Source organism: Taudactylus pleione, unplaced genomic scaffold (assembly GCF_031769625.1).
Source record: "Taudactylus pleione unplaced genomic scaffold, aTauple2 ptg000903l, whole genome shotgun sequence".
In the NCBI taxonomy this organism is placed as follows: Eukaryota; Metazoa; Chordata; class Amphibia; order Anura; family Myobatrachidae; genus Taudactylus; species Taudactylus pleione.
Genome location: NW_028285304.1, coordinates 1,416,437 through 1,434,534, shown reverse-complemented (window position 1 = coordinate 1,434,534; position 18,098 = coordinate 1,416,437). Strand labels below are relative to the sequence as shown.

Below are 18,098 nucleotides of genomic sequence, written 5' to 3'. Positions count from 1 at the left end.
CATTAGATATTATCTAAGGGTGGTCCCTATAACCTAGTGAAAAGCTCTAAAGGTTCCTTATTCTCCAAAAAAGGTGGTGGAACATGGAGCTACTAGAGTCAGTACAACAGGCTAAATTGTAGGAAGAAAAAAAAAAAAGACAGATTACTTTTGTCACTGCACTCTAACCTTCTAATCTAAATACAATACATTTTATTTACACCATTAAAATGTGTAAAGTAACTAAATACAACCTCCAAATCCAAAAAATTGGGTCGGTATACGGTGGTATGACATACCACCACTTCCCGTCGCCACTTCATTTTTGCAGCAGAAGAGAATGTACCAGCGTTGGGATCGAATATGGGATCGCAGCGCTGGGACAGCAGTGGCATTGTGTAGAGATCTTGATCCGCGATGACGGCGGCACATAGCCGGGACGAAGCTTTGGGTCCCGGCTGCACTAAAGCACTTGCCCCTGCCAATCGGCTGTAACTATGTACCCAAAGTGTACCAGCACGGCCACCCAATGCATGGCGCCTCTTCCTGGCAACTGAGAAGCCACCATACACTAGAGGAGAGCTCCACCATCAGCTGCCACCTCCGTCTATCTATAGCCTGTCCCTACTCATTGGTGTTGCTTCTCCTCAGCAGCTTCTTATGTCATCAGAGTCCTCTGCATGCCACTATTATGCCATCAGACTCCTCCGCATGCCACTATTATGCCATTAGACTCCTCCACATTTAGTTCCACAGATTTGAATAAACATGATGATTAATTTCACACACACACATCCTCAACTGTTATGCCAGGTACACACTAAGCGGTTGCTGTCCGATCCGGGGGATCGGAGCGACATATCGGGCACATCGGCCAGTGTGTACCCACTATGTCGCTGACAATGTGCACTCCCGTGCGTCATCAGCAACATCGCCTGTCAGACCTGCATGTCGACATCGCTATCGAGGGCCTTGCTGCTGATTTGTTGCCGTCAATTCATCGCTGCCGGCATTGGCAAATGTGTAGGCACTTGCTGATGCCAGAACCCCGTCTGGTCCCGTCGCTAACAAGGTCAGTACACAGTAGACAGCGACTAGTGTGTACCGGCCATTACAGTATGCTCTAGCAGGGAAGCTTCTTTTCTGTCCAGACTGCCCAAATCGGGGACATGTCTGTGTCTTTTGCCAGAGTTGTGTCTGGTGGCACTCTTCCCTAGTGTTCATCCATGCGTCTGGTATCCCCCATACATTTCTGCTACTGTGCATCTAAATTTGCACTGTGGTTCTGCAGGAGAAATCTCAGGACGCATGCGCAGTGCGGCTCAGACACATGCGCATACGAAAATCGTTTCTCCACTGCATCTGATATTGCCACTATATCCATCTCAGAATCTGGCCCCTTGTGCGGTATAGCACCGGGAGTTCAGGGTGGCCATCGCCAATGCCAAGGTGGGCAAATCCATGCCTTATCAATATGTAAAAATAGCTTGAAAGTGGCAGCATGAGGTGTTGGCAGCTGTCATGTCTGCCTGACAACCTAAGCAGGGTACCCCTCGACTGCCAGCAGAAATTGTGAGGACCAGTACAAATTAAACTGACTGGTCCCCCTGCTCTTCACTTTGCAACCCTCCAGCCCGTCACCCCGATGCCCATGCAACCAACCCCATCCAAGAAAGATATTTAATAAAATGCACTCACATTTGTGTGTGTGTGTATATATATATTATATAATATATATATATATATATAAACAACACAAGTACTGATAACAGCGCTATCCGAAACAGGTTATTCCAAATGAAGAGTCAGTCTCTGTTAAATCAAGTCCACTTAGACACACTATATTCCCAGTTTTTGAAGGTGGCTGCTCACAGTTTCCCAAGGTTGACCTTTGCTGTATGGTCCTCAGATCACATGAAAAATACAAAAAAGTGGAAACAAGCGCCCAATAGTGTGATATTGTTATAATAATTGTGACACGCACCACACCAATAAATACTGCATACCGTATGAACCTAATAAATAGGCATGTAGTATGGACTCTTTTGAGACAACGGCCCAATAGTGTGATACTGTTGTGATAATAATAACACACGCCACACGAAAATATTATGCGTACCGTTTTTCTTAGTATATGGGCATATAATATGGGATCTTTGTGGAGCCTCACTGCTCTTCTCTCATATGATTCGGTGAGACGATAATAAATGATTGTTACCAGGCCCAATCCATTACATATGGACACAAGATGACATTCTCATGGTGTAATACTACACAATTCTTTAATGCACACACACAAAACACATATAAAAAGAATAATTACATTAAAAAAGAATATCAGAAGCTTATCTGGTATCTGACTCAGTCAGAAGGCATAGGTCACACTGTCCTCAACGCGTTTCACCTCTGGGCTTCGTCAGGAGGATATTATGAGAGGGATTATCCCTACCTATATACCCTAAAACTAGTTACCTAATTAGAAAATGCCCAAATAAGGCCGGATCGGATGTCCGGTGGGCGCCGCCATTTTGGGACCCACGGCGCATGCTCGAGACTCCCAAATATCGCGGGAGTTCCCACGGGGATCCTTTCAATGAAGCATATCATACCCGACTGCACCAGGGGCTCTGCACACTCCATGTATTATTACAACATCGGCGGCCATTTTCTCAGAGCCCATTGCTCTTACCTGGGCGCCGCCATTTTGTGTAAATCCAATGCGCATAGTTTAAAGGGTATAGCTTAAGTGGCAAGGATATAATCGGCAGAATCCTCATTCTAATGTCCAAGATGGGCAGGTATACATATATATAACAATAAATTATTATGTACTTCTGCTAAAATACAATAAATATACTTAATATAAAATTATTATAAAAATAAGTGAGTGGCAATAATAAATATAATAGAACCTAGATATACATGTTTAAAAATACATAATTAAAAGTTCTATTTAAAATTCAAAAAATTTATCATAATATAATAAACTCATAAAAATGATGTAAACTCATAGCTTTCATTCAAACCGCAGGGAGCCATCGTATTCAAAGTAAAAATCCAAAACATCTCCCGCTGCGACAGTTTTCTCTCTCTATCACCTCCTCTGTCATTTAGCTGTACAAATTCAATAGCTTTATATTTTAACCCTTTCAGATCTCCATTGTGGTGTTTGAGGAAGTGCTTCGGTACAGAATGATTATCCACTTTGTTTTTAATAGCCCTAACATGTTCCTGCATCCTGAGTTTGACATTTCTTTTCGTTTTCCCCACATACTTAAGATTACATGGGCATTCTAACATATAAATCACCCAAGTCGTAAGACAATTCATTTTGCTATTAATCTTATGGCAACCACTAACATAGTTGCACATATTGCAACTATTACATTTAAAGAATCCTTTATTATTCAAAAAAATGTGTTGCAGCCTTACCCAGGGGCCTCAAGGTGCTGGGGGCCAAGTAGTTTTTCAAGTCCCTTGCTTTTCTAAAAGCTATAGCTGGTTTCATAGGTAAAGCTTTATTTAGAATAGGGTCAGTTTTTAAGATATCCCAGTGTTTGTTGAGGATCCTTCTTATTTCTTTCTCTTTGTTGTTATATTGTGTAACAAAAACAATATTCCTTTCCCTACTTTCCTTTTTCTTATACTGTAATAGTGTTTCCCTTTCCACTGTATGTACTTTTTCCCTCGCTTTCTGTATACATTCTTCTGGATACTGTTTTTCTCTAAACCTCTCTGCAAACACCTCTATTTGCTGTTGACAATCGGTATCTCTGGTGCAGTTTCTCCGAATTCGACAGAACTGCGAGAACGGAATGTTGGTCTTCAAATGTTTGGCATGGCCACTATTATAATGCACGTAACTATTCGAATCCACATGCTTAATATAGTTACGGCTGACAATGCCTCCATTATCACTACTGATGACTAGATCTAAATACTCACTCTCGCTGTCGCTAAATTTAGAAGTAAATGCTAAATTATATTCATTAACACTCAAATAATTAATAAAATCAGTAAAATCCCCCTCTGTACCATACCATATGACCAGAATATCATCTATATATCTGGCATACATCACTAGTTGGTCTTTAAATTTGTGGTTACCATAGATGTATTTCTCCTCCCAGCTACCCATGTGCAGATTGGCAAAACTGGGAGCAAACACTGTCCCCATTGCCGTACCTTTAATTTGAATGTAAAATGATTCCAAAAACTTAAAATAATTATGATTCAATATGAATTTCATCAAATTACAGATAAAGTCTCTATGTTCACTGTCAAGACTTTCATCCGTTTCCATGAATTCAAGGCAACTTGAGACCCCCTTATCATGTGGGATAGACGTATACAGGGATTGCACATCTATGGTAGCCCATTTGTACGAGTCCTGCCACTGTACTTCTTTCAGAATCTGTAGAATAACCGTCGTGTCCTTAATAAAGGATTTGAGCGTCTGTACATATTTGTTTAGGAATTTTTCTACATATTTTGAACACCCTGATGTTAGGGAATCAATTCCCGCCACTATTGGGTGCCCAGGGGGATCAGTGAGTCCCTTGTGGATCTTAGGTAATTGGTAAAAAGTTGGAATGACTGGATTATTTTTGATAAGAAATTGATACTCGCTCTTAGTAATGATGCCCCTATGTAATGCATCCACTAATATGTGACGGAGTTCATCCACAAACTCCGGGGTCGGGTCCTGCTCTAATTTCCTGTATGAAACCACATCTCCCAGCAGTCTATTGGTTTCCTTAATGTAGTCATCCCTATTTAAAATGACCAGGCCTCCTCCTTTATCTGCTGGCTTAAAAATAAGTTGTTCATTATTTTTCAATTTTTTTAGGGCCTCTTTCTCAAAATTGGTCAAGTTTGATCTTTTTAAATTCTTATCCTCTAGTGCCTGAAAATATATATATTGCAAATTGCCGGCACTCCTTGTGCTTTCATACAGAAGAAATTTGCTCCCGGTGCCCTCCTTTTTACCTCTCCTTGCAGGGAAAGGAATAATAATGCAGCAAATGTAGGTGACACTCCCGGCGACTTAATAACAAAAACTAGTCACTCGTTAAGGATGCTTATCAACGTTTCAGAACCTTTATCGGTTCTTTCATCAGGATACCAAAACTTTTTTGCATCCTGATGAAAGAACCGATATATATACATATATACACACACACACTCTGATATGAGGATAAGGAGGGGTGCCTATATACTTAGGGGTATATTTATCAAAGTTCGATTTTGCATTCAATTTAAAGTTTGATTTAGCTCACCTCAAATCAAATCAAATGGAATGTACAAATCCCTGTCAAAATCCCACATTTGCTAAAATTCAATGTTTGAAGCCTTTTGTAAAGCGAGACGGTCCTGGTTTTGGAAATACAGGGGACAAAATGAGTAGGGGTCCCCTGTATTTGCCATATTCAGCACTGGACTCTTTCTAGCGGGGGTGTAATGTCGCAGTCAGGGGAACCCTTTCACCGGGTCCCCCGGCCAGAGCATTAAACCTCACCGCTAGTCTCCACCTCTCTCAGCCAATGAACGGTTCCCACCATTGACTTCAGTGATGAGAACCACTAGGTTACTAAAGGCTACCTAGCGGTAATTGCTTTCATATATTGTCTTACTGTTCATTCTATGTAATAAGCTTGCTAAATGGGGCTTATTTGGAAGGCATGACACAGGCTGCATCTTATGCGCATGTTGACTGGCACCATTTCTCTTTATAGCTGTATAATTATGACGATCATTCAGTGATCTAGGCGCCCTCTAAACCATAGCACCTAGGTCCGCATAGTGGTGTAGGTGGTCCTACGCATAGTCTAATCGCTGTAATTGATTCATTGCATTTCCCACTGGCTCTTATTGACAAATGAAATATTCTGGTCTGATGTCGGTCAGGATCAAGACGATCGCTGCGTTTTGTACCGCTTGTACCCCTTTTACACTGATTTAAGAATCCCGGGTTGATGCACGTGAGCGAGCATCAACCCGGGATTGTTGTCGGTGTGAATGGATCAACCCGGGTCAAGTGACCTGGGGATCCGTCCCGGCTAACTTGCAGGGTTGAGCACTGGTCATTCCTGTGTCACCCTGCAGTGTAAACCGCGTGAGCCGGGTCACAATGACCCGGGTCACGCCACATGCCGCCCAATTGGCCGGCTTCAGTGGCGCTCGGAGATGACATAATCTCCAAGCGTCCTCTGCTGGGCCGACCAGAATGAAGCAGCGCACCCCACCTGCCCTCCCTGCCTCCGGACCGCTGCGGAGTGAGGTGAGAGGGTTGTTGAGGGGGAGGGAGGGGAAGAAGCGCTGCTCACCTGCGCCAGAAAGCCGCGGTGTCGACCCAGGCACCGCATGTGTAAAAGAATATCTGTCACGGGTCTGATCCGGGTTGGAAACGTGTTCCAAATCCTGGGTCAGACCCGGGACTTTGATATAACAGGCCCTCAGCTGTGACCTTTACATTTGCATTTTATTTTGAAGCCTGGAGAGGACATGGTACCAGTGGATGAGGATGGAAAATATCTCTATAACAACACAGACATCCGGGATACCTGGGAAGTGAGTAACTACATGTATTTCTGACGTTTGGATAATAACAGCAGTGCGTGCACTCAGGCCTGCTGAGAGCCGCGGTGGGCCCGGGTAATAGGGGGCATGGCTTAATCGTGGGAGGCGTGGCCACGCCCCCTTCCCGAAAAAAGAAAAAGTCTTGCAGCGGCGCTGCGCGCTGGGGAGGGGGGCGCTCTGGGCCCCCTCAGCCCTGCTCAAAGCCAGGGGGGGCGCGATCAGTGTGATCGCTCCCCCCCCCACAGGCATAGGAGACTGCTGTGGCTGCTGCTCTGAGGGAGGGGGAGCGGTGCCAGACCCGGGCCCCCACCGGGCCCCTCAGGAAGCCCGGGCCCCGGTAATCTGTACCCACTCCCCCCCCCCTCTCGGCGCCCCTGTATGCACTAGGCCCGAGGTAGAGGACTAATGGCTCTCTATATGTTATAGAACTAGTCCCACAACAGGCTGAGAGTCTTAGGGCTTAATGTAATAGCTTATTACGATCTTCAGCCACTGTGGGGATTTATGCGAGCTGCCCCGTATTTTTAAAGTGGCAGTCATTTTAAAGGTTAAACCAGCTTGGTTTAGCCTTTAAAACGATTGCATCTGTAAAAATACGTAAGCTATTGCATTTAGGGCCTGGTTCAGACCCGCTCGTGCGCGCTATGCACTCTCGAATGGGTCGATGTTAGGCCACTGCGCATGCGCATGCCGGAGCCGGCTCCGACGTGTGCATGCGCGAGACCCGGCTAGCGACGGGCGCTCCGTCGCTCCGGGTCTCGCACCAAAAGGGGGCGGCTGTCGATTTTGATCGACAGCTCACACTGTTTTGGAGGCGTGGCGTGGGGGTGACTTCACAAACGGAGGCGTTCCCATGCGAGCGCCTGCCGTTTGTGGGCGGCCCCACTGACATCACCAGTGATGTCAGTGGGAAAGCTTCCGGCTCTATTAGAGCTAGAAGCTCTCTGGGGCTTGCGGCCACGAGACCCTACCACATGGGTGTCGCGGCAAGCCCGATGGTAGCGATGGTCTTGACTATCGCGACCATCATCCTGGCCGCTCGCAATAGCTGTGGGTGGTCACCCACAGCTATGCAAGTGGCCAGGAGGCCGCTCCAAAAAAATATAAAAAACGCCCAGATTCAGAGCCACTCGTAAGTGGCCACTCGTTCGCTCCGAGCGATGTTCGCACATCTGCGCATGCATATGGGTCGTAATGCGCATGCACCAACCAGTCATTGCGGTCGGAAATTGTGCGCTCGCAAAACAGCGAGGGCCTGCTAATTTGAGTGACAGGATGAGGCGTTTGTGGGTGGTAACAGGGGAAGGTGCTTGAAAACAGGGAGTGGAGATCCAAACGCAGGCGTGCCAAACGGTCAAAACGGGCGTTTAATGGGAGTGCATAATTAGTAAGGGAGTGTCATCGACCACGTCCCTTGGTTGTCTTTTAGCCTGAACTGCTCGCAGTGATTGCGGGAAGTAAATCCTACCACAAGCACTGCGAGCAGTTCAGACGCCTTTCGATGTACTCGATTAATCTAATAAATAGCGGATATGATGTATGATGCGAACAGCAAAGGGGCGTCTTTACAAAATAGCGAGCGCATGTTTCGTTCGCTCGCTCAGACATAGAGGCGTCAACAGACCGCAAAGAGCGAGCGCTCAATTTAAATAGCCGGCCCCTTTTTCTGAACGACCGTTCGCAAATAGCGTCCGGCTCTGAATCAGGTCCTTAGCCCCTAACAGGCCTCCAGGCTGCTCAATTGCTGAAATCTGAGACGCTTTTTTTTGTGGTGGTACTCAGGGATATGCTGTTTTTTTTTTTTTTTTATATATATATATATATATATATATATAACTAGTTCCAGAAACGGGAATAAATCAGTGAAAACATTTCACAAATGATTAAAATAATAAGGGCTCTATTTATTAACATTATTTTGACAAAAATAAAGTGAAAAAGGCTGTTTTGTGTTTTCACACCCTTTTCACATTATTTTAGTATCACCTGTAGTTATTACAGGGCAATTGGAGTAGATTAGTAAAATTCTACTCCAACCCCTAAGTATCACTTATTTTTAGTAATCAGATCACATTTCCCATAATTGTAATGGGAAATGTGATCCGACCAAAGTTACTAAAAATAAAATGTGAAAAAATATCCGGGGAAGCCCTGTGATAATAACGCCACCTGGTGGTGGCGTTATCCAGGGTCTCCCCCGGTTACCGGGCTCCCACTCTGCTCTAACGGGCAGAGCAGAGGCGGGAGCCGGTACCAGTAATCAGCTGTGTGGTCTAAGCAGACCGCAAGCTGATTGCTGTAAAAAAAAGAAAAAAAATGGAAACATTTTTTTTTTCCTTACCTGAATCCAGGGACCGGTGATCGGGCCTCCGGTGATGGCTCCTCTCCGGTCAGCTGGTCTCCCATAGTACACTGGTGCCCAGTCATCAGGTGATCGGGCCCCAGTGTAGTATGGGAGATCACCTGATCGGGAAGCCCGGAGAAGATCACCGGAGGCCAGGAGGATGCAGGTAAGTGTAATGAAGGGAGGGGGGTCGCGGGGGAAGGTCCGTGATCACGGGGGCGGGGCTTAGTGCCAGGGGCGGGGCTTAGCATCGGTGGGGGGGTAGTAGCGGTGGTCGGTCGGCGCATGCGCGGCCTCTTAGTCGCGGTATTTTTTCCGAAAATACCGCGACTAGAGTGCGGATGGGATCCGCAGGGACAGAGCTTTATCGCAAGCTCTGTCCCTGCAAAGGATTTATAGTAAGTCCCTGTGATATTGCCGGAATTCGCAATGCAAATTCTCTCGGTAATATCACACTACAATCCGCATTCAATATGCGGATTGTAGTAAATAGAGCCCCAAGTATCTACACACATGTGGGTAGATGTACTAAACCTTGGAGAGAGATAAAGTACCAACTAATCAGCTCCTAACTGCCATCTAACAGGTTGTGTTTGAAAAATGACAGTTAAGAGCTGATTGGTTGGTACTTTATCACTCTCCAAGGCTTAGTACCCCTTATGCTGTAGTATTAAAAAAAAATTTAAAAAATAGTGCTATACTGAATATACAGTTATGCTGCAAACAGGGGCGCTGAGGGGGGGGAGCGGGGACTAATTACCAGGGCTCGGGCTTGCTGGAGGGGCCCGGCGGGGGCCTGAGTCCGATGCCGCCCCCCCTCCTTACTGTCAGCTAAGCGCTGCTGTGTGCTGGGCTGCAAATGGAGACTGCTTGCTGCAGCATAGCAGAAGCAGCAGTCTCCTCTGCCTGTGGGTGGGAGCGATCATCTTGTGTGAAAGGGTTATAAGGCTAGAACCGGCAAACCCACCCGGCGCTCAAATGCTGAGTAAAAGTCGGTATTTCTGTGTGAAAGCAGTATTAGTTACCTACTACTAACACATAATGGATTCAAACCAAGTTATCGGTATGAGGGACTGGTGATGCTTTGAAAACATGTATGTACAAGGTTATATGGGTCGTGTGCCCCAGACTGCAGCATGTGCAAGGAACTGACTCGGGTCCTATAGATGTTTACATTTAAATGATCTCTTTTTCAGGCTATGGAGAAGTGTAAAGATGCCGGTCTTGTAAAATCCATTGGCGTTTCCAACTTTAACCGCCGGCAGCTGGAGCTGATCCTGAATAAGCCGGACTTGAAGCACAAGCCGGTGTGCAATCAGGTAACGTGGCCGGTGTGCAATCAGGTAACGTGGCCGGTGTGCAGTCAGGTAACGTGGCCGGTGTGCAGTCAGGTAACGTGGCCGGTGTGCAATCAGGTAACGTGGCCGGTGTGCAATCAGGTAACGTGGCCGGTGTGCAATCAGGTAACGTGGCCGGTGTGCAGTCAGGTAACGTGGCCAGTTTGCAATCAGGTAACGTGGCCGGTGTGCAATCAGGTAATGTGGCCGGTGTGCAATCAGGTAATGTGGCCGGTGGCTCCCCACACTCTGGGCCTGATTGAGAAGGTGCGGGGGACTCCTGATTTTTCAGGGTGCCCCGGAAAAGTGGATGGATCTCTAACATCCTGCCCACATCCTAGTGGGGCTGGGTGGGGAGATAATACCGGGAATGGCGGGTCCATAGGCGATTTGCATAATTTTAGTCCCTCCCCTTCCCAAGGGACTTGCGATTCACAGTATTATCTCCCCATCGTGGCCATTTCACTTGGAAGACACTCAATATGAACGTCAACATGACGAATGTCTACAACATGTATCACACACACACCCGTTTCCTGCATATAATCTAATCTCATTTAGTCCTTCTCTGCATAGGTGGAATGTCATTTATACCTGAGCCAGAGCAAGATGCTGGCGTTCTGCAAGTCACATGACATTGCGCTGGTGGCGTACAGCGTCCTGGGATCCAGCCGAGACGAGACGTTGAGGTAGATATAGAAGCCCTACGGAGATTTGAGCGATGTCATACAAAGATAGCACACCTGGGTCTATGTACTAATCCTCGGAGAGAGATAAAGTGAACGGAGATAAAAGTACCAACCAATCAGATCCTAACTGTCACGGTACAGGCTGTGTTTGAAAAATGACAGTTAAGAACTGATTGGTTGGTACTTTAACTCTGCCCACTATATCTCTTTCCAAGGCTTAGTACATAGACTCTAAAAACTGCTTTGTAAGACTTGCAGCACAAAGGCGAGCCTGGGGTAAATGTGCCCTGGCATGCTGGCAGCGCATCACTGGCTCAGAGGCTAAATGTGAACAATGGGTAGAAAATGATGGAGTATTCTGCTGCGTTTCGTGTAATCCCGGGCAATTCAACATGTTGCTGCACCGTCTTTATTATCTACATCCAGGGTCGGTGAGAACACCCCTGTGCTCCTTGACGATCCGGTTTTGAATGCTGTAGCGGGGAAGCTCGGTCGGACGCCGGCTCAGGTGGCCATGCGGTACTTACTACAGCGAGGCATTGTCATACTGGCCAAGAGCTACACCCCATCCAGGATCAAACAGAACCTACAGGTAACAATAGATTTCGGAACTGACAAGTGCCAGCTGCCCATTGCAGCTGGAGATCCAGGAACCATGCCGGACCAGTATTTGGGGATTTTGTAGGGATTGTGCAACTATAATGTCAGAGTAAGATGGGAATCATGGTACAGAAGGTCCAGGACATTACTCCACAGCCCCCGCCATAGACTGTACAGATTAATTTAATTAGAATCATTAGTGGCCAGAGAACACAGGAATGATTTAGCCGAACCAATAGGAGGCAGAGGAAGGATCAAAGGATGATGGATCCCTGATTATAGGTGATCATTAAAGTATCTATTGTAGGAAACAAATGTATCAACCACCGATCACTAGAGATCAATAGAAAAGCAATTGTTCCAGGACAGGTATAATAATAGTAGCATCTAGAAGCAATCAGGGGTGGGCAGCCCTCCAGTTGGGTTGAACACATCCCAGTATACCTTGGACCAGTTTTAGCATGGTCGAATAGCAACACTGTTGCAGGGCATGCTGGGATGTGTAGTTCTACAACAGGCGGGGGTGGGCGCTCACTGCCCACTCCTAACTGGTGATCATAGCCGTGGAAGATACGTAACCAAGATACCAAGGTGCACCTGCAAATACACAGACCAGCAGTGCTGACCCAAGCAGCAGGCAGACCAGCCAGCAGCCTGGGGCACCTCACTGTATGGGGAGCCGAAATGACTGAGCAGCCGTTTCATTCTGTAACCAGGTCCCCATTATAGAACATTCCTATACTCGTACAGTAAACCTGTCACCAAGAATGAATTAGTCTACGGTACATCATGCTAGACAGTTGTTCTCAAAATTATTCCAGTTTTATGTTCCTCCCTGTGTGCACCCACTCCTATTGGCACTGGCAGTACATTCCATGCCAGTGAGGGGGAACAGGTGACCCTGGGGCGACGTCCGGCCCCCCGAGCCTTCACCAGCGGCCCCCAGCTCTTTCCTGCATTATTATCAGATTTGTGCGCTATAATGTGTAACAATTGTCTGAAATTCTCAGTGATGTGTTATTGTGTCTCTTTCATTGATACAAAATTTTGTTTTATCTTATCACTGAGAGTAAGGATATTATGTGGCCCCATTTGAAGGTTAGAGGTCCGTCCATGTGGCCCCTGAAATGTATCAGATTGCGTCTATCAGTTTGCCTTATTCATATGTAGACGCAAATGCCATCGCATCTGCAATCTCTCACGGATTCGCAACTGCGCAAAATATGCTAATGAGCCACTCCCAGTCCAGAGCTAAGAGACGCCCACTGAAAGCATCTCACATCCGCCGCTCACGCACAAAACCGGAGACATCGGATGCTGATCCGGCGGCCATCAGCCCTCAGGATTAAGGGGGTCATTCAGAGCCGGTCGCAAGCGTTGATAGCTTGCAACCGGGTCGATGTTCCCCAACTGGGCATGCGCACGTCGGAGCCGGCTCCGACGTGCGCATGCGCGAGACCCGGCTAGCGACAGGCGTTTGGGAGGCGGGCAGGGGGCGTGGCGGACCAAACTGAGGCGTTCCCGAAGGAACGCCTGCCGTTTGGGGGCGGCCCCACTGACACCAGCAGTGATGTCAGCGGGGTGCTTCCTGCTCAATCAGAGCAGGAAGCTTCCTGGGGCTTGCAAGTGCCGAGACCCAACCTTAGGGTCTGGTCGCAAGCCCCGATGGTCGCGATGGTCTTGACCATCGCGACCATCACCCTGGTCGGTCGCTAGAGCTGTGGGTGGTAACCCACAGCTTAGTGATTGACCAAGAGGCAGCACTACAAGATGCAAGCGGCCGCCCTCATTCAGAGCGACCGTTTGCATCTGATGACCGCCTCTGAATGAGGTCCTAAGTCTAAGCTGCCGCAAGTACAGCGGGTCTCCAGACGCGTAGATGGCTCTCCTGTTGCCAGCAAGAACGCAGCGGCTAATATTATGGATGCCCAGAAAACGGTGTTTAAACAGACCGACCCACCTGCGTTTTACTAACCACCCACCGTTATCTGGGCTTCATTCAGAGCCGCTCGTAAGCGGCTGCTCGTTCGTTCCGAGCGATGTTCGCACATCTGCGCATGCGTACGGATTGTAATACGTATGCGCGAACCAGTCAGTGCGGCCAAAAATTGTGTGCTCGCTAAATAGCGAATGCCTGCTATTTTGAGTGACAGGATGAGGCGTATGTGGGTGGTCACAGGGGAAGGTGCTTGAAAACGGTGAGTGGAGATCAGAACGCAGGCGTGCCAAACGGTCAAAATGGGCATTTTAAGGGTGTGCATAATTAACAAAGCAGCATCATCGACCACGTCACTTGGTTGTTTTATAGTCAGAACTGCTCGCATGATTGCGGTAGGAAAATCCAACCACAAGAATAGCGAGCAGTTCATACGCCGTTCGATGTACTCAATTAATCTAATAAATAGCGGACATGACGTATGATGCGAGCGGCCAGGGGGCGTTTTTTTCAAAATAACGACTGCATGTTTTGTTCGCTCGTTCAGACATAGAGGCGTGAACAGACCGCAAAGAGCGAACGGTTCATTTAAATAGCCACCCCCTTTTTCTGAACGAGCGAGCGCAAATAGCGTCCAGCTCTGAATCAGACCCACTATCCCAAATGCTGACCATCTGTCATACTGCAAATTAATCCTCTGTGTGAGCGTAATCGCAATTCAACTGCTCCGTGTGCGGTGCAGCTTATGCGCAATGGTAAACTGTTGCTCAATCTGTATAAATATCCGCATTGTGTCCATGGTATGCATTCGGTATCCCGGTGGTCTGGATGACGACGCTCCTATTACCGGTGCCGAAATCCCGACGCCGGTCAGAAGCCCTGCGTCCGCATCCCGACCGCCGGGATACCGAAGGGTAATATCGGGGTTGTTAGAGGGGGGTTAGGTTTAGGGTTAGGCACTAGGGGGGGTTATAGATAGGCACTGGAGAGGAGGAGGTTAGGGTTAGGCACTAGGCGTGAGGTTAGGGTTAGGCACCAAAGAGAGAGGGTTAGGGTAGAGAGAGGGGGAGGGTTAGCATACCAACCAACAATATATTCCCCCTCTATGCCCACTTGGATGGTAGGGAATGATGATGTTGGACACCGGCTGATGACGTCATGGTCAATCTACGGAAGGGGATCTAGCTGCTTCCGTGTCGGTATGCTAGCCCTTTCTGGATGCTGACATCGGGATTCTTCTAACAGCCGGGATCCTGATCATACCGATTCCGTGTCCATCTCTGTATGGCTCAGTGTACGATGCATAGCAGTGGCAGGAGACAGGCTCAGCAGCCTGGATAGAAGGACAGATGGTGACAGCTATGAGTCGGTCATTACTGATGTTTCCCAATCTTTAACACGGAATCAACCAGACAAACCCTCTTTCTTATGGGGTCTCATGTGTATGTGACGGGTGTGTGTGTCTTATATTCCAGGCTCTAGACTTCCAGCTCTCCGCCGAGGACATGAAGTCTCTGGAGGGACTGAACACAAACATCCGCTATCAGACCATGCCGATGTGAGTAGGATAACGCAGAATTCATTGACGTTTCTTACGGTAGTGACAGGTCAGGCCACATTCTCTAGGTCGCTCTATCAGACCATTTGGTTAATAACCTATTTAGTTGATTCTTTCATCAAAAATGATAGGGCCCCTTTAAGAGAGAATACCGACTAATAAAAACTTTGTGACCCCTGCACAGTCACTGGTCTATATATAATGGGTGCACGGGCCCCAAGGTTAAGGGGGAGGGGCTACACCACGCACTGTGCGCCATGTACTAATATTGCAACCTCCGGTGCCAGTTTCCTGCTGATTTCTTCAGAAATATGATGCCGGCTCCATATTTATAAAAGACTAACTGGAAAAGTAGCACCGGCGCTATGCGGAGGAAGCTCTGCCAGATTCATCACCACAACGTCTGCGCAAATCCTTCCAGGGGCCCCTGCGTCTTTCTAACCACTCCCCTATTGCCATCCCCAAACGCTGGCTACCTGTCACTCACTTTGCGAGTGGTTCCTACGTGTGAGAGTAATTGCAACGCAATCACTGCGCGTGGGCAATGTGTCTTTCGCACATGCGCATTTGCAAACAATTGCTCGATCTGTGAAAATATCTGCATTGCGTTCATCTCTGAATTAGGCCCTTACTATGGCGCCATTCACGTCTAAAATGAATCGTGATAATTAACATGATATTTTAGTGCCGCATCTACGATTACAAATAAAAAGATGGAATATCAATTTGAAAGTCAATTACAGCTTATTTATTTAGTTTGTAATTAAGATATCATTAATGGTATCGTCCCTGTTCGGGTAGTCTCAAGTTATTTTACAGTTTTCTTCTTTTGCCCATAAATCTTAACCGATTTTTTTTACCGTAATTATTTTGCGGGAAATCCCCCCGAAAGCAGCTGTTATTAGGGGGATCTCTTTGAGGTCTAAGCAGTTACACTTACCAGGCTTCAGATGGCATCAGCTCGTAGCAGCCTATTCTCAACCAATGCAAGCGGTAATTTGCGCAATGCGAGTTGGGGGCATAATTACCACGTCACAACCGCATTAAAAATGTGGCTGGTGGTAAGTAGGCCCCTTTAACATGTGTGTCCCGTGAACTGCTGGAATCATATATAGGACGCTTAACAGGTCCCAGAAAAGCTCGGCTGAACCATCAATTCCTAATACAGACAGGGACGGGTGTGATATGTGTTACCGCCGGGCGCATGGCCGGCGGTTCAATTCCCGACAGCGACTACCCGACAGCGCTGGAATTCCCGATCGTCCTAAAGGTAAGTATCAATTAACGTAAACTAACCCCTCTAACCCTAACCCTCCTTAGGGGTGCCTAACCCTAACCTCCCCACCTGTGCCTAACCCTAACCTCCCCTCTAAGTGCCTAAACCTAACCCCCCCTTCCCCGCTGCCTAAACCTAAGTCCTCCAGGGGGGGGAGCCTAACCCTAACCTCCCCCCGGGGGTGCCTAACCCTAACCCTCCCTCCCCCTAGCCTAACCCTAACCTCCCCCCGGGGGTGCCTAACCCTAACCCTCCCTCCCTCTAGCCTAACCCTAACCTTCTGGGGGGTGCCTAACCCTGTGCCCCCCGGGTGCCCTAAACCTATAAACTTACCCCCCCCCCCCCGTGGCTGTCCGCTGCGGCGCCTGGCATCCGCATGATCGGGATGCCGGGTGCCGGTCTCCCGACGTCGGGGAAATTACATTTAGACGCCTGTCATTCGTCCGTAGTTGGGATAAAGCAGTCTGGAAGCCGGCGGTCAGCATTTAGACTGTTGGGTTCCAGACTACATCCCACAGGGACAGTGGGCACCAACATGCTGAAAACATGAGGTCAGACTACATTGAGATAAATACATTTTCCTATTTATTTACAGAGTTTTAAAAGTAAAGTCATGTAGAGTCGGAGGTATAAGATGTTTCACATATATTTTGATTTAGAAAATATTAGAAAATATTTCCTTTTGTTTCCACAGGTGGACGGACCACCCAAAGTACCCCTTTCATGACGAGTACTAATATAACATGAGCACTTCCTATATACGGGTCCCCTATACACCATGAGGTAACCTGAGATTGGACCTCTTGATGTATTTGCCATATGTGAGGTCTGATCGCCTCTGTTATGGAGTGTTCCCAACACAATTCTTCATATAGGACCCTAAAACATAGGGATTACTGCGGTATCGCTTCACAGGATGTATCACGCCCCAAGCTTTTTCCGGAAGGTTCCGTATTAATTTCCAAAGCAAATTATAAACTCAGCAGGACACAGTGCTCCATCTCCTGCCGCTCAGGATGTATTAGGGGTCTATTTACTAAGCAGTGTTAGGAGACAGAGTGAAAAGTGATAAGAAAGTGATAAGGTGCCAGCCAATCAGCTCCCAACTGTCATTTTTCAAACACAGCCTGTGAGATGACAGTTGGGAGCTGATTGGCTGGCACCTTATCACTTTCTTACCACTTTTTACTCTGTCTCCTAACACTGCTTAGTAAATAGACCCCTGAGACTCTATGGGGCTGACGGAGAATGAGGGCTACGCCAGTTGGCACAAGATATCGCTCCGCGATTGCCTGGAACAGTGTGCGTATGTATACATATGCCCGTGACGATTTCCATAAGTCTGGTGCTTTGCCCCGCCTCCAGTGTCTACCGCCTGGATGTGCAGAGCGGATCGGGAATGGCGTGCTATTTGTGAAGGTCAGGGGTTGGTGCAAATACCAGAGGATGATGGCGGTCACTGGATCTAGCAAATCGCTTGTTACTGGCTGTTGGCGAATGCTCCCCTGACACAGACCGGTTCTGCATTGGTTATTCGGGAATATAATATGCATTTGGGAACCTGTGTGACCAAGCCGGGGACTTGTTTCTGCTGAATGATGCTCAACTACAAACGCATTTGTTGGGCGTAAAAGAAATGCTTTATAGCATGGACGCAGGTGGGTTGTAAGGGTCTGTGACGTGTACCTAGTGTAAAGCTGGCACATAATATGCTTGCTTTGCCAACTGATACATATGTTGGTCCCAGCTTGAATTGGGTTGAGTATGAAATCCTGGCTGTCGGGACGCCGCTGGTCAGAG

The 18,098-nt window shown here is 47.5% G+C and overlaps 1 protein-coding gene across 2 annotated transcripts in view; it reads left to right on the top strand.

Annotated features, from left to right (window-relative positions):
* Positions 1 to 17,344, top strand: part of LOC148473971 (aldo-keto reductase family 1 member C23-like protein) — a 42,201-nt gene extending 24,857 nt beyond the window's left edge. The window contains exons 4-9 of one of the 2 annotated variants that reach the window (XM_088459286.1): positions 6,472 to 6,549; positions 10,099 to 10,221; positions 10,816 to 10,928; positions 11,355 to 11,520; positions 14,940 to 15,022; positions 16,993 to 17,344. In XM_088459286.1, coding sequence (XP_088315412.1) covers positions 6,472 to 6,549; positions 10,099 to 10,221; positions 10,816 to 10,928; positions 11,355 to 11,520; positions 14,940 to 15,022; positions 16,993 to 17,035 — 606 coding nt within the window. In that variant the 3' untranslated portion in view covers positions 17,036 to 17,344. Of the gene's footprint in view, positions 1 to 6,471; positions 6,550 to 10,098; positions 10,929 to 11,354; positions 11,521 to 14,939; positions 15,023 to 16,992 lie in introns of those variants that run through there. The other variant, XM_088459285.1, reaches the window with a different exon arrangement.
* The last annotated feature ends 754 nt before the right edge of the window (positions 17,345 to 18,098 follow it).